The sequence below is a fragment of the Haemaphysalis longicornis genome, unplaced genomic scaffold, assembly GCF_048455015.1.
Source record: "Haemaphysalis longicornis isolate Haplotype H1 unplaced genomic scaffold, Haemaphysalis longicornis Haplotype H1 scaffold_2, whole genome shotgun sequence".
Taxonomy (NCBI): domain Eukaryota; kingdom Metazoa; phylum Arthropoda; class Arachnida; order Ixodida; family Ixodidae; genus Haemaphysalis; species Haemaphysalis longicornis.
Window position 1 is genome coordinate 8,554,587 of NW_027526295.1, and position 17,201 is coordinate 8,571,787.

The window sequence follows — 17,201 nt, forward strand, 5'->3', positions numbered from 1 at the left end:
GCAAGAAAATAGGAACCAAGCGACGGGCCTTGCAGGTCATGTTGAATTTCAAGTGGGCTTCGAAGGCAGACACCGGGCTTGTGGTGGAAATGTACTGACGAATCTGGGTGATGACAGGTTCGCCATACGCCTCACGCAGTTGAATGAAATCTATGGTTGGACGGAATCCCGTCTGGTCGGGGTGGGTCATGATACATCGGGGAATAAAAACACCGACCGAAAAGTATATTTCGCAAAATAAAAGATGTTTCGGCTCCCACCCGGGAGCCTTGCTCACAATGATTTCTTCAGTATATCACACCACGTTTTATGTACGTCTAAGAATGGGACGTTGGCAGTGGGAGTAAAGTGGAGGCAGATTGCCCTGCGTTCGATTCAATGTTTACTCCCACTGCCTACTGTTTACTCGCACTGCCCACTGCCTACTACCACTGCCAGTTTACTCCCACTGCCTACGTCACATTCTTAGACGTACACAAAAGGGGGTGTGATGTACTGACGAAATTATTGTGAACAAGGCTCCCGTGTGGGAGCCGAAACGTCTATTATTTTGCGAAGTATACTTTTTGGTCGGTGTTTTTATGCCGTGTTGTATCATGACCTACCCCGACCAGACAGGATTCTGTCCAACTATAGATGTCGCTTAAAAGAGTAACGGTCGCGGTGAAATCGCGGTTTTGTCTAACGTCGGGGGCTATCGTTTTGGTGTTTTTTGTTGCGTAGCCTCAACAAGAAGGTGCCAGAGGGCGTCTTCGTGGCATTTTATTTTTTTTCAATGTCTTCAAGGTGCCTAATCGGTAGACAGTGGTTGTTCGAGCAGTGGTTGTTCGAGCAAGACACCATCAGCCAGCGTGCAAACTTTCTACATTTAATTTTAAAGGGACACTGAAGTGATTTGTAAACATTGTGGGTATACTAGCGCAAATTGTAGTCCGGAGTCCATAGGCCATGTTTCGACCACTCTGAGCGAGTTTACGCGAATTTATTTAGAAGAAAAATCAATTCAAAAAGGCTGTCCTCCTCTCTGACCCTCGCCCATTTTGTGTGGCGTTTTCGTGTGATGTCAGGATGAGATGAGCCCAGCGTTTAGCCCGCCGGCCGCCGACGGGTCGTCGCAATTCCCTCGCTCAGTTGAAACTAAGCCACAACACGTTTGTGAATGGAAGAATGTGCCTTTATTTACTTTGTTAGTTTGTACACTGTATCAAGCTCCGAGTCCGTGTCGCTCCACACAAGCGCTGCAGAAGTGCACATGCGACGCTTCGCTGACTTTACGCTGGTAGGAAAATCTAAGGCCACTTGAAGGCGGGAGAAGAGTCAACGAAGTCAATATAGGTGCTAAGGAAATAAAATCACCTGAAACATTTACCGTACAGCGCAAAACTAGGGAGCAGGTAGCAATTTTTGCGCTGGGTGAACAAGCACAGCGGTCAGCAGCACGACCACACATCTGCGAACGCTTTTCCGTCTAAGAAATGCAATTGCTAGACGTGAGATATCGTGGAAGTTTGGGGGACGCTTACTGTACGAGCGCTATACAACAAATAGTCACCGGAAGTCCTTGAAATGCTAAACCTAAATAAAAGTGTAAACTAATTGTACATTATATGCCTTGTATACCCAACGTCGGCAGTGCTGGCTCGTGGACGAGTGGTCTGAAGCGCTAGGATTATTGTTTCGCAAGTCGCAAGCTCGAATTCCCGAGGGTACATGCTTTTTTTAGATGCGGAGCATCTTATAGTCTGGGCATGTCCCGCGTCGGCGTCCGCACTCACACTGCGCATGCCCAACTCTCGTCCTTCCCTCTCTCCCACAGCTGCACGATACTCCCGCCACTTCTCTTGTACCAGCTGCGTGCACTTCGCTTTCGCTTCTCCCGCGTTCTCGCTTCTGCTTTCGCGACGCATGCGCGGCGCTTGCGCATCTCTCCTCCTCTCGTCTCCTCTCCTTCAACCTTGAATGTAAATCGGGTAGCCCGCTGCGCGCGTTCAGTTCAGCGCTTGCTGCGGTTAACTCCACTTCACTCCGTTCTTCCGATGAGGTGTGATGGAAGCAACAGTCCCGTCAGTTAGTGGGTTGGCGCAAGCAAGCGTCAGCGCCACCCCACAAACTGGGAAACACAACGGAACCCCGAGATGCTCCACATCTACTCAGCGTTCCCTCCGGGAAGGTGGCGCTAATTTTTTTGTAAGTTGATTTTTTCGTTTGCGGCCGATGTTTTCCAAACTTATTTCACCATTTTTTGGTCTCTAACGTTCACTGCTCCACGAGCGAGTTTGCAGAACACGCGCAGACTGACACTGACGCTCTAGTGAGTTCTCGTTGGCGTGCTGTTGCCACAAGCACCGAATGCTTGCGGGCAGTAGGCATAGGTCTGAATCAGAACATCCTTGGCATGTTGCGAACACGCTTTTTACGATACAGGCATGAGGGAGGCAAGCTCCGAATATGCGGGAAAAGCGCACGGCATTTGAGCGTATGCGGTGCTGCGGAGGGTGTTCATCCACTGCGTAGGCCTCGGCTAGTGATCTCTATGATTCTAAGCTGTCCTGGGAGGCTTATCTTAGGCATTTTACAGCCGACAACATGGCAGAAGCGCGGTACGACGATTACCGAGATATCGAGAATGCCCATCCAACGATGCCGTCGGATGTCAAGCATGTTGTTTTACAGAACCGAAACGGAAACTTGTTTGAATGCTAACCTTGGACATCGTCCAATCACGGTGCCACCTCCTCCCGACGTCGCAGCCTTTAGTTGGTGCGGCCGCCACAGACCGCGCATGATAGTTTTTCTTCTTTCCCGCTTTATAAAATAACGATTTATCAACCGGATAACTGGTGAAAAGTGTCGTAATTTGAGGCAGTCTACGCAGTGGAAGAAAAACCGAGAGCTTGACAAATTCACTTGTGTCCCTTTAATACACCCCACCGCGCTTAGACGCAGCTTGAGTATGGGTGCTCGGGGTGTTTGGCGCCTTGAACAATCTTACCGTCGTCAAGATTGCTCACGGCGCCCCGTGCGGCACACAGCAAAATTCATCCCTGTTGTTTTTTTTTTCAGCGCGTTTTGAGTGCAGGAACGGGCGGTACACATAAAATTGACGATAGTAAAAACAGGCCCCGTTTGTCTTTGCTACTGCTGTGCAACATGCTCTTTAAAGGAGCACTGACACAAAAATTTTGCATCTTGTTTTTTTGTTGCGATAAGTAGCCAATGACCTACTTATAACGTTCCCATACCTCATTTGCTTCAGCGTGTGACGGTTATTTACTTAGAGGCGTTTTCAATGCGGCCAGTCAGAGTTTCGGTTTCAACGGGTGCCGCAAAACACTAGATTTTGTGTAAACAAAGCTGACCACGTGACTGTCGGAGGGATATCACGGAGCAGAGCTGCCGTAGCACTGTAGAATCCGCGTCGCCAGTAGTTTCTGCGACCGCCCCCACGTACTGATCTCGTGAGCCGCTTAATTCAAAAGCGACCATGGACGTGACGCAGGTGCTGCGAGTGCAAATGCTGCCGCGGCTAGAGAACGACGCATTCTGAGAACAGCCGGCCGGTCTACCTACAGCTCCGCCTACACATGCGTTCGGTTTAGCACTGCGTCGTATATTCAATAGCCGCTCTCGTAAGCGGAACAGATGAGAATTTTTAATGCAACCCGCCATCACATCATTAACTCCTTTCTCGTATGTGCTGAATGTTTGTGACTTGGGTCCCATTTCGTGCAGCGGTAACAAGGTACCGCTCAAACTACCTGCGGCGACCTACGCCCCTTCGCGGCCGTGGTCGCCGCCTGCGCAGTGACCGTACGGCTAGATCGGTGCGCTTTTCGTGTCCCCGGCGCGTTTTCGAGTTCAGTGTAACAAAAAGCAATACAAATACAGACTTTGGAATCGCCGTAGAACCTTGATCGCGGCCAGTTGCCCGATGCACCGACGAAATCACGGTGCCTCTGCCGCCGAGAGCAGAAGCTCCGACCACCTGTTGGAGCGGCGAGCCGCGGAAGTGACGAACAAAAACTTGTGACGTGTTTGGAACGTTTATTTACAAAATATCGAGAGAAAACAGATCGCGCGAGGTCCTCCGCTGTCTGCGCGGTGGCGTTTCGCACACTTTAAAATGGATTTTAATATGTTCTAGGCTGTATTTCCCGCTGATATTTTGCAGACGATGTATGTGTGTTCCCACCAATCTATCTCCGAAGTTATCTCGCCTTCAAAATTTTGTGTCAGTACCCCTTTAAACAGAGCAGCGCGTGATGTACTCCGCCGGTGTCCACGTGCTTGGCTGTCCAATGCTGGCCCCCGGCCATTCTTGGTGATAGTATCAACCCTAGGGGACTGCTGCTTAGTTAACGTCATGTAGTGTCTTCATGTACTGTTACATTGGCAAGGTTAGTGGCAGTGTGGCGTTATGCTGAAGACTAAGCGTCGTACCATGAATGTACGTGCAAAAGCAGGTAATCCGTCCGACAATACGACGTCGGGAAGAATGTAATTTTTAAGTTGTCCACAGCGTAAAGAGACGTTCAAAAAAATATAAGCGACAACCAGACAAGCAACGAATGTGGCCAGAAGCACGAAAGAAAATTCTGGCAATGACTTGAATGAGGCAAGTCGTGAGTCATGCAATGGCAATACTAACAGGGAGACTGACGAACAACGTTGGGCAACCAATGTCCATTTAGCGTTGATCTCTGTACTGAAAAGTTCCAAAAATTATGTCAACTTTCTGAGCCACGTTGTAAGTTTAACGTTGGTGTTCGTATTTAGCCTCCGCAACTTTTCTTTGGCGCCAATGTGAGGCCTTGCCAGGTGCAGTGCGAAATCGTTGTCTACAAGTATTGTGAAATCTGCTATGGCAACACCCCGTGTGCACAGGTACAGAAGTTGCTCGGTTAAGTGAGTCGAAATACTAACGCTCCTCCGCCTCACTGCAGGGCTGCCACCAACGGGCGCTATTTGAGAAGGCCACAGTGCGACTGCCGCTCTACCGGAGGCGGCAGTTGGAGGAGCTGCTCTGGCCCCGCCAGTCGGGGGCCGATGACGACGAGGCCACTGAGGTCAAGGGTGCTGTCTCGCTATGCGAATCGCCACGTGAGTCGCCACACACATCCGGAACTTGAGGGAGAAGGCCATACACCACCCGTTTGTTCGGCGTTTTTGTGCTCGCCGCTGAAAAGTATAATCCCCATTGGCACTCGTGGTAAGCTTAACTTTGGCATCGTAAAGCTGGCCAGCATGAACCTCCAGGAGGGAGGTTCATGCTGGGAGGTTCATGCTTGGGGGCGGTAGCCAGCGCCACTCGGACTACTCGGGCTGAAGGGGACCTTCTTTTAACCCCCGGGCCGGGACTCGAGTGTCTACGACATGTCAAGAGGGGTTCCTATGGCACCAAGACTGCCAGAACAGAGGCCCTCGCTATGCATGTAGCGAATCAGAATGGGAAATGAGGGGCTCATTGAAAATAAGACAGAGATAAGAGTTGGCAGTCAAGAAAACGTCGGAAAGTAAAGGGGAGGATGTGGTAGGTCATTGAAACAGATAAAGAATTTGGAAAGAAAGTGGAGCAAAAATGCCCGCCAGGTGGGATCCGAACCCACGACCACCCCACCACCCCACTACCACCCCCAAGCACAGGAAACAAAAATACCTAACATAAATACCCCAGAACGTGGAGGGGAAAATCGCCCCGCCGGTAACGCAATGGTTATCGCACCAGACCGGTATACTTGAGGTCGTACCACCCCCAAGCACAGGAAAAAATTACAAAAAAAATTACATTGACATAAATACCCCAGAAAGCGGAGGAGAAAATCGCCCCGCCGGTAGCGTAGTGGTTATCACACCAGACTGGTATTCTGGAGGTCGTGGGTTCGGATCCCACCTGGCGGGCATTTTTTCTCCGCTTTCTTTCTTTCTTTCTTTCTTTCTTTCCAAATTCTTTATCTGTTTCAATGACCTACCACATCCTCCCCTTTGCTTTCCGAGGTTTTGTTGACTGCCAACCCTAATTTCTGTGTTATTTCTACGAGCCCCTCATTTCTTATTCTGATTCGCTATATATATATATATATATATATATATATATATATATATATATATATATATATATATATATATATATATATATATATATATATATATATATATATATATATATATAGGGAGTAGTAGAACTTTGAAGATGGTAGAGAACACAAGAGAAGAAAAACTTCGAACAAGGTAAAAGCACGATTGTGGCCTACGTTTCAGCAAAGAGAACTTGCTTTCCTCAGGGCCCTGAGGAAAGCAAGTTCTCTTTGCTGAAACGTAGGCCACAATCGTGCTTTTACCTTGTTCGAAGTTTTTCTTCTCTTATATATATATATATATATATATATATATATATATATATATATATATATATATATATATATATATATTATATATAATAGAGAAGTCAAACTGAAAAACATAACATTTATTCTAACGTTTCCACCAGGGACCGGTCTTTTTCGAAGATACAAATAGTGCAGTTCAGTTGGGTTTAAATACATCTCAATTGTGGGCGGGGAAGAAGATGTATAAAGCAAAACGTAGGCTCTACGTCACACAGAAGTATGCGAAGCCCCAGAACGCAAGGGGGGGGGGGGGGGCGCGTCGGAGTGGTGCCGGCTAACAGAGGGGAAAGGGGGGGGGGCGTAATCAAGGCAGGCGAGGCTATAGGATAACAGGAAGGCGCTGCGTATGTATGTATGTATGTATGTATGTATGTATGTATGTATGTATGTATGTATGTATGTATGTATGTATGTACGTATGCATGTATGCATGTATGTATGTATACTTTATGCATAGCTTCCGCAAGCCGCTGTGGCTTCTGAAAACAACGGGGGGCCTTTGTCTTCGCAGTGCTGATGAGCATGGATGGCTCGGAGGGCAGCTCTCTCGGGGAGTCGACGGAGCAGGCCCTGTGGGACTTCCTCATGTACTCGTTGGAGTTCTCGCCCGCTGGAGTGTACGTCAGGAAGCACGTGCCGCCAGCGCAGCCGGCCTACCCGCAACGCTCGTCTCTGCTCGACCCGACCCGTGGGCCCCGGATGCCGAAGCTGACTTCTTTCCTGGAGGACGGCGTCGTCGTCTTTCCGGGAAGCGCGTCGCCGGCGACCAAATCTGGATACGGCAACGCTGACGAGAGCGGTACCGCCATTTGTTGTTTTTTTTTAAAGTGAGAGCATTCCACGGAAACTTTTGCTCTGTTCGCGGTCGACGCGCGGATATGCTCAGCTCCCAAGCTGACATCATCGGCTATGCAGAATCGCGGCACAGGGCGACACGGGTGCTCGCTCTATCTCGCTTCACTCGCCTCATGTGGGCGCGTTTCATAAATAGTTCCGAAAAGGTCGCAAAACTCGAAAGTACAAATCCTTCAGGCCTATGTTCAGATTGGTTTAAAATTTAAATGCCGTGCAAGTGGTTCGTAATCAATCGCCATGAAAATCAATAGAATGACTTTGTTCGCGGCATTAAATCATCACATAACCCCAAACAAAAAATGCAGGTTTGCTTAACACATTGCTGCCTTTTTCAGACCTTGCGGATGTATCATTACGGATGTAGCGGATGTAGCACTGAGCCGGTGGGGCTGGGTATAATCTTCGGTTCGTCACTGTACGCAGAGCGGGCATGTTCGGATTGTTCAGGAAGACAAAAAGTATCATGAATATTGAACTGGAAACAATTATGTCATGGTGTGTCTTTTCGCAAGAAACCGTATCTCCCGTACCTGCAGGCGCTACGTGATCGTCTGGGAAGGAAAGAAGGCGATATAAAGGCAGACGAGTTGGGCGTTCTCCCATGGGTAAAGCGCTGGTTCCGTGTGCGCTTTTTACGCTGTTTTGTCTGCGTTAGTACTACTGTGCTTTAGGCACAATCGAAGATTTGGCGACTGTAGGTGTAAGATTTTTACGGAATGGTGGGCTATTGTTGACAACCTACGGAGACCTCCCTCCCACAAAGACCAGCCTCACCAGCGTTTGGTTCGGCGTGATCCATTCTAGTTTTTCATCACATACTATTTCTTTGTATTCCGCATTATACTGAAAGTAGTGATTGAAGACGGAAAGCGGTACGGAGACGAGGTCACTCGAGCGCACGCATTGCCGATGGTCGTCCCGAAACACGCGCCGTTTTATCATAACCGTGGGTAAGTGTTAAATAAACTAGCGTTAAATAAAATAGCGTAAACTCAGCAGTTCGTGACGGCCCACAAAACACCCAAGTGCTAAACCGAATTGAGCGTTAGTATGGATGCCGCGTTGCCATAAGCATTCATTTTTCTGACGCTACATTTCAATAACAGATCTAGCACTAAATATGCCCTCTAGCGTACGGAAATAATGCGCCAGTACGTCGTCCTAAATCTAGCTGTTCCGCGTTTAGAGTCATTCGCGATTTTATAGACAGGTTGCCGATATTGACATAAAATGGTGCGGGAGAAAGAAGATACTTCTACAAGTAACTGGCTCTACATAAAAGGCGGCTTGTACGATGGTGTTTCGCAGGTTGGCATCGAATCCGGCGGTGAAAGCTAATCGCTTCAATTGTTTGTTCCAAACACAATCGGAAACAGAAAAAGGAAATCAGAAGCCCCTCCGCCCAGCGACGACGATGACTGAAACAAGAAGCTTTAGCGCATGCCAGAAGCAGATGGCGTCGGGCCAAAGTGAAGCCGCTGCAATCAATGTCAAAGCGTCAACGATCAAAGTGCAAACCCCCTGAGACTCAAAGTCCAAATTTAAGACAACAGCAAGCACGAGCAAGCTGAGCGGCCCCCTTCCCCACCCATTGTCGTCGTTCAAAATCCGAACTGCCAAATTCCAAAGCTAAAGTCCACTTCAACGCGGCCAAAACCAGCCCAGAGAAAATGCGGAGCTACCCAAACGGATGATGGCGCAATCAGATAGACATATAACGCGAGGTTCACTACTGGAAGTGTTATTTTTCTTTTTAATCATTATCATCATCACCATCGTCATCACGTGCCCTCGCAATGTGTAAAACTGGCTTTCCTGCAGAGTTTTGGTTACGGCACCGCCATCAGTGAGACCAAGAAATGCAACTATTCTGAACGGTTTTACCTCTGTAAAAGTTGACAGGCTATTCGACACACTGCCCGTTGCTTAAAAAGGAAAGGTGACTGTTTCAAAACTTCTCGAGTTCTCATTAAGAAAGCAAGCTGTTTGATCAATTGGAACGGGGGGAACGATTGAAGAAAAAACTCCGTACCAAAGACGTACCACTGCAAAGGGGACAACACGAGCGCATGCAGTCCTGTCCCCTTTGCAGTGGTCTCGTCTTTGTGGCGGAGTTTTTTCTTCTCTAGAAGAAAAAACTTCCCTACCAACCTGCCAACAACATGCTGTATTGGGCACGAAGGGTTTGTGCTTGCGCTTGGCTTTTTGGCCATGAGGCTGTGAGCCCATCATGAGGCCAGGATGTGCTCTCCTTAGTAAATGCCTGCACCATTTTGTTGTCTTCAGGTAATTACATTCCATCTGCACGCTTTCAAAAACTCTCCCTGACAACTAAACCTACCCCTGCCAGCCATATCACCTCTCCGAATTTCCCATGACTTGAGTAGCCGACTTCAGGGTGTCGAAACAGAAGCCGTATTCATCACTGTTAGGCTATGTACTAAACTTTCACGACTAGTCATGCCCTTTGAAGCGCCTGGTCTACCCTGCATGGCGATGGTTTCATCGACAGCTTTGCGGCCTTATGTGTTAGGAATGCTGTCTGTGGCATGCGCATCCATACCGCAATGCAATGGGATTGATGCCATGATCTCATCTTCGTTATAATGAAGTTATGGGAAACCGCTTTTCTGCGGTGCATTGAAATTTTGGGTGCGCGTTCGGCTTACGTAGTGAAGGTGCGCAAGCCTGACGACTGCATGTGTGCATACAGGAGTGGGTGCGCGTTTATGTGGGCTGTTGGTGTGAGTGTGGGTGCATGTGTTTCATTCCGACACTTCATTGTTGACTTTTAGCGTGTCAAGGATGCAAACTCCATTTCCTCATTGCGGGCATGACCGAAAACTCGATACCCAACACTCTAACATAGGTGGTCAAAAGAGAGACCCGGCCCCCACGACTCCCTTTTACCGTTGGTGAGTCTAGACAGTCACATAACACAGTTGCGATTTCTGCGACTACTCTGTTCGCGGCACAACTTTGCGGGAGAGGGGAACTGATACGAGGAGCATTGAAAACAAAGAAGATGCCGCTCTTATCGGTCGCCGCAGGTGTGACGTCAGGCGTTTCGCGTTCCCGCGCGTAGGTGTGGTGCTGTCGACACGCAGACGGGGAGAAATTTTTTTATCTGCCAGCTGTGCTCGGCTGGCGGGGCGTTCTTTGTGTTGTGGCCGTTAGGTAAGGTGGTGTGTCGTAACTACGTGGTCTCGCCGGTCAATGTCGCGACAATTTTACAGTGCGTTTTCCGTGCCCTACGTGAGGACAGCGTCCGCCATAATGGAAGATTTTCGGACGGAGCTGCGGCAACACTGCAACTGCATCTGATAGGCGTAAGTGAAGTATTCACCGCGGCGAAAGATTTTCTCTCGTGAAAAAACTTCGTGCGCAATTTCTGCAAAGAACGCTCAAGTGTGTAAGATATGCAGCTTGAATACTATGCGGACAGTCGTTTCAGAAACGTCCAACCGCATTTTTGCGTGAGGGTAAGGTTTTCGACGGCCTGAGTATGCGAACAGGGCAGCATGTCCTCTGGCGCGAGCCGCCGCCGATGGCTCACCGACGATGAAACGGCGAGCTTGACGGCAGTGGTCGCTTCACGGCCAAGGCGCAGTGAAATTATATTTTACTTCGTCTGGCGCTTTTATTTGTCCCTGAACACGGAATTCTGAGTGCGTTTTGATGAGTTTGGCTCAGGCTGACACAGGGGCGAAATGTCAACATGAAAAGAAACAAGTAGGCGTTCGACAGCGCCTTATTCGGCGCCCAAGCAGCAGTCGTTTCGTACAAATTCGGGACGCGTATGTATTGGTGGGATTTAATTTTGCGCGTAACAATGGTGCGGGGACGCGGGGGCGGGGAGAGGTGTGGGGCAGACTCTTATCGGGTCCTGATAGAGCAGAAGACGAGCAAACCTGACGGACCAACAGCTTTTACGAGCATGTGTACTTTTTGAGACTGTGTTTTCGCGTTCGTTGTGCTTGCGTAAAGTACGTACAGTTGAAACGCGAAATCGTTGCATCGCCTGTTTAACCGGTACGCAAGTGCATTAATTTTGCCTCCATGCAGGCTCGAGGATTAATGATACACAGCGGGTGTTCATAGCAGTCGATGGACACGACAACATCACCACAACTGCTATGAAGCAAGCAGAGTTACCACTTGTCCACTTGTTCAACATGAGTTACCGACCCGGCAGCCCTCACTCTCACTATAGTGTATGCGAAGGTAAACGAGAGTGATATAAGTTCCCTTCGATAACGCTTGAAAGTGTATCAACTGTTCCATTGCAGTGGCCATGAACCAAAGAAAATGCCCGGTAACGCGCCAACGCAACGCAGGCGATGAGGCGCGCCGTAGTGGAGGGCTCCGGATTAATTTGGCCACCTGGGGATCTTTAACGTGTGACGATACCTCGTACACACGGACCTCGAGGAAGCTGGTTTTGCTTTGTGGTTAAATGGTACGACGAGGCATAATGAAATGTGTTTTTTATTTTTCAGTTTTTTTGCCCATTGGCTTTATGCACATACTATATCTATCAATACTCTCACATTTTACTTTTGCGCAGTATTCTTGAAAACTACAATATCATGTTAAAGCTCTTAATAACTCCAGATATTTTTATTCATGTCTCTGAACCCTTTCCTGAGTGACTGATTTTAACCGACTCCTAAATTACAAAAAAAAAATATTCGTGCACAATTCTAATTAACAAGCTTGTACTGTTGTCGCAGTTCCCTGAACTGTCGTCACCAGTCTATCATCAAAGGTTCCAGGCAAATTTTTGTTATCAATGTACGAAGCTAACCATTGTTCGTTATTTTATCAGCATTAAGCAGTTGAGCCTGCCGCCTCGCTAAGGAAGTGGAGTGCTGTAATGTTTGGCGTTACTTATATAAATCCAGGTGACGCAGTTCATAGCATGTGTAGTTAATCTGCCATCCTCACTTTTCTAGGCATATGGGTAAATTCAATCCACCCGAGGGGAAGGCAAGGGGCGTACCATTGACTCCACACCTGAGTTGCTGAGCCTGGATAAAGCATTTCAACTTTGTAGCTTGAGTATCTTCTTTCAACATTGTTCGCATATCGTAAAAAAGTTCGCGGGTTAACATAAAGGTATGAACAGAGTCCTTCAATGCTTTGTAAAGCATTGAAGGACTCTGGTATGACTTAGCGAGTTCTAGGATGTGTAGGCCATGTTCGAGTTCTTTCAAATGATTTGTAATTCATTTGCCACAAATTTTTTCAAGAGCCTTTTCCCATCTTTTCCCACCCTGAGGAATTTTACGGAGTCGGCGAGGATTTCCACTCGGTAAAATTTAGCATTGCGAGCATGTTTGGTACTGTGAAATAGGGTAAAATAAAATTTTAGTTCATAATGTGTCTGCTAAAAGCACGTAATGTTCCCTCATCGTTCTCACAAAATGAACATATGTTTAATAATAGTGCCGGTGATGACGAATGCGCTCATACTAAAAAAAGCTTTTCTCATAACTTAGCTCATTGCTTTATTTCAGTTGCTATATCTTAGGTTACTGTTGGATCATATTCAAGGTGGTCTTCGTGTTGGGTCACAAATCAGCGCATCTCAAAACATTAAAAATGAAGTGGCGATGTTTGGCCGGGAAAAAATTCTGCGGCAGTAATACTAGGACTGCCGGTGCAGCTCAGCGGATGAGGCGTTCGGCTGCGTAATACCGATTTTATCCCAGCCCCGGCAGTTTTTCTGATGGAGGCGCTGAACGAAAATTATCGTTTCCCAAAATTGTATCCCGGTTCAGGCGGTTTAAATTTACCTGTACTTCTCTAGCACAGGTATCACAGTATCACCGTAGTGCTTAAAACACCGAAAAATTGAAATTGTAATGGTACCAAAAAAAAAAAAAAAGCTTGAAAGGTTAGAATGTTGCTGTATTTGCAAATTTACAAGCTTTAAATATTCGTGTCCCTCGCCTACCGTGCGCCTCGTGGCGCAATCTTCAGCGAAAAATGGTCCAGAATTTGATTTTTTTAGTTTTCATGAATTCTATGTTAACAGATACGAAAAAGCTACAAAATTACATTCACATCAGCCTGGTCTTTTAGCTAATGTCAAGGCCACATAACTTGTATAAGAATATCGTTGGAGTGTTTGTTCTACGTTGTTTGGACAAAATGTTGTTTCATGCTTTTGTTTCAACTGTGGAACGTATACGCTACCACATGTTTCTCCTAAATAACTTAACGTTACACACGTCCATGCAAGTTGTGATTTTTAAATTCAAAAAAGGAAATATTTAACGACAACCTCTGAGATGTTCGGCATGGTACGCCTGGTACAAACGTAACACAAGTGCCACCACTGTCGGAAAGTCATGGTTATCGTGTCTGAATACCGCGTCGGGAAGCCTAATGTGGCAGGTGCTAGAGGTAGGTGGTGCGCAGAACGCTCTTAATGCTACTCCTGTGGCTGATTCTTGCGGAGAAAGAGTGCTCGTTATGGGACCCTTTTTTTGTTTTGCTCGCAAGTGTGGTCTCACCTGCCGCAGCAACGCGTAGATGTTTTATTTTGTAGAAAATTGAAATTACGCACCATCCTGCTGCAGCTGGCGCACCGTAAGCGTTTTGTTCATAGGCCGCCGGTCTAACTTAAGCTATATTAGCATTATTTGGAGTGAACTATTATTATGCTTTAGGGTGATGATGGAGCCTTTTCGAGGCCACATTCGTGAGCAAAAGGCAGATAATTGCGTTGTACGTGGAAATCAGACACAAGCGAAATAGGCAAGGAAGTTTGTGTGCCAGCCATGTCCAACTATACCTAAGTACACTCAGTGTTACCTTGCACTAGATGACAATTGAATTTTAGTACTATAGCGCTACATCGCGTCTGACTCGATTTATGATTGCCAGCTTCACGGCTAAATGCAAATTCGGCCTCTTAGTGCTAGCTAGATCCATCAAATAAATATTTCTAACGCTAGCCCCCACAGCTACACTTTGAAAAAACGCCCACAAAGCGCGAACGGTACAAACACAAAGAACGAAAAAAAAAACTCGGAGGACGGGCCACGGTCGTATTTTGCATGGGGCTGCGATAGCTCGCTTTAGATGGCGCAGGGGCGTCACGATAGGGAGGGAGGGCGAGAAGAAAGGGAAGGAGCCGCCAACTGCCCAGGAGCGGCAGTGATAAATCACTTTAGGGGGTGTTCCGGCTAAAAGTTCCACTTCACCGTGAGGAAAAGCCAACTTTGGGGGGGGGGGGGGGGGGGCGGCTACTGCTGCGTCATTTGCCGTTCGATATATCGGGTTTCGCTGGTATTTGTATTCGATATAGGCGTAATTTTTGCTATATATTCTTACCGCAGCTATAATGTTACCAGAAGGAGTCAGACATACAGTATAATCTGATGTAAATGGTTTCCATCTGTTGGGTTCGGCTGTACAACTTTATTTTTTTGTCGTTCTATTTACAAATGCAAAAGGTGTCAGCGCTCCTGTTTTGCTGCCCTATTTGGGAAAGGAAAGAGGGGATGACATCTTCACGACACTGGTGAGAACAGTGAGTTTCATCTGCGAATTAGAAGACAACATTGGCAAAAGGCACTTCGCTTGTATTGCCCTCTGCCTTAGAAATATTAGGGTGTATCCAATCCTAAACTATAAGAAATTATCTAATGTAAGAGAGCGACTAGAAAAAAATTATTTGCACTTTAGAAAGGCTGGCTGACGTGTTTAGGCTTGCGTTTAGGGTTACTTTGACCACAGGTAGCGAAATAGCCCTCACCCTGTACTTTTTTTGCTTTCGTAAACGCCAATTGCCCTCAAAATTTCGGTTTCTTGAAAACCTGAATTCCGTAACTTAGTATAAACAGAAGCCCTAAGTGTAGCTCCAGACTCTGGGAAGTAACCAGTATGTTTAAGATATCGGGCACCAAAGACACAGTGTCAGATAGTTGCTAGTGGCTCTTTAACATCTTGAAGTGACACAGACTAGATACAGACACGAGAAGTGTAAAATAGGTAGACGGCAGAGCTGCTGTAAATGGTCTGGCGCAACAGGGTATTTACTGTGTAAAGTGTCTTTATGTAATTTGTGAGTGCTTGACTTTGGTCCCTATTTCCTAAATTACTTTCGCAATATGTGCGCTCCAAAAACGTTCTGCTGTGTTAGCTTAGTGCCATGTGATAAAGCGTGGCATAGCGAAAGTGCGAGAAGAATGCAAGTGCTATGGATGAAACAGGGCATTTTCTGAAGCAGAACAGTTTCTGAAGGGAACTGCACGGCTGTTATTTGTGAACAAATATGCAACGAATGTAGATGAATGAGTGGGCGGTAGCTGAGCGGTTTTTCGGTCTCTTCAGCCATTTTGATCTTATCATCAAGCGTGAATGGCATTTGTAACATTTGGTTGTTGTGCTGTGCGATAAAAATAAACTAGACCTTGTGCACACTATACACCCTTCACCGATTGTGAATTAACAGAAAAACAGGCGCGAGCGCCTGCAGTCGCGATTGCTTGAGATAATGCCTTGAGCATACTGGGGTAGGAAAGAAACGAGTAGAAAAAGGGTGGTGCCACAAATAGACAAGCGGGGAGATATCGCAGTGTTAAAGGAAATGTGACAAGAAAAGCAGGTTGAAAGGTAGGAAGTGTGCAGGTTTTTTAACTGCAATGGCCGTTTGAGGTTGTGAGTCGTGGAACACATGATGCTAGCTGCGTGTACTTGTGCGTCGTACAACCGGTGTATTTAATGCGTTGTTTCTAAGGGAAGGTTGCTGGGGCCCCAATTATCATTTATAGCAAGCGGGCCTTGACATACCTGGGGGATGGACTATAACCGAGCTTTCCCTGTAACTTATTATTGCAGGTATTTCATTTTTCAATCCGCGTGCATAGTAAAGATAGTCACAGTAATAATTTATACATATTGATGTCTGTCCACATACAGTACTTTTTACAGTAACTAAATTTCAGCATTATCTGTCTTTTTTTTACAGGACCCAGATACTGCATATTCTTAACTCGCACCCGACGCTAGGGTACCCGGGGAGCAGTCCACTCGGATCTGAGTCCATAAAGGTGGTCTGCGAGCATGTCTCCATCGACGTTTTTAGCTTCACGTCAGGAATTGCTCTTTTATTTGCAATGTACTGGGCGTACTTCCAATACGTGAATTCTGCAGAGCAGACCCTTGCCTTTTTGGAAGACCTTATGGGTGTGCGAAACAGCACATGCACGGGCACCTCAGTGGCGGCGGCAAAGCTAATCACTACATTGAGAGCTCGCGCAGGGGCAGCCAGGGCATGAATACGTTTTCCAATGCAAGTACATCAAGTGGATGTGCTTGCATTCCAATCAAGCACATCACAACTGTCAATATAGTAAGCGAGTAAATTGCTTTAAAATTCTTAAATGAACAAAGAAATTTTATTAGGAAAATTATAACAATCATCCATCAGGAATTTTATAACACCCTTTTAATAAATATTTATTTGCATAGGATATCAGTGGCCATTTTATTAAGCCAAGCCGAGCTTTATTCATTAAATGCGGATGTGTTCAAGGTTACAATTTTATTAAGCAATAATACTCTCACGAGCTGTTTTGTGTATTTTATTGTCCCATTTTCGATTTTTGAGTTGTATTGTTCCAGAGGTTTTTCACTTCAGATGTCTAAAGTGACATTTTTAAATATTTGTTTAAAAGTGGTCTTAAGATAATTTGTGTTTTCATATTCACTAATCATTTCTTTAAGTTGTTGAGCCAGCAGCTGATAACTGATCACTGTTGTAGGTTTGTCAGATCAAGTGTTGCTTGTCTCGTTGAATGTTACAAGTTTTTCTTATTTGAGACAGAAATGTTGTCTAAGGTGATAATTTTGAATCTTGTATTTCACACGTTTCTTCTACTCGCATATCTGTTGTCTAGGACAAAAACTCGTGATTTTTATTTTTTATAACATTTTTTCTAGTCA

At 46.4% G+C, this 17,201-nt stretch overlaps 1 protein-coding gene across 1 annotated transcript in view; it reads left to right on the forward strand.

Moving 5' to 3' along the window:
- LOC144166962 (uncharacterized) overlaps positions 1-17,201 on the forward strand; it is a 126,844-nt gene that overhangs the window by 50,448 nt on the left and 59,195 nt on the right. Inside the window, exons 5-6 of the mRNA XM_077696396.1 lie at positions 4,944-5,100; positions 6,898-7,185. Of these exons, the coding sequence (XP_077552522.1) occupies positions 4,944-5,100; positions 6,898-7,185 (445 nt within the window). The remainder of the gene's footprint in view (positions 1-4,943; positions 5,101-6,897; positions 7,186-17,201) is intronic.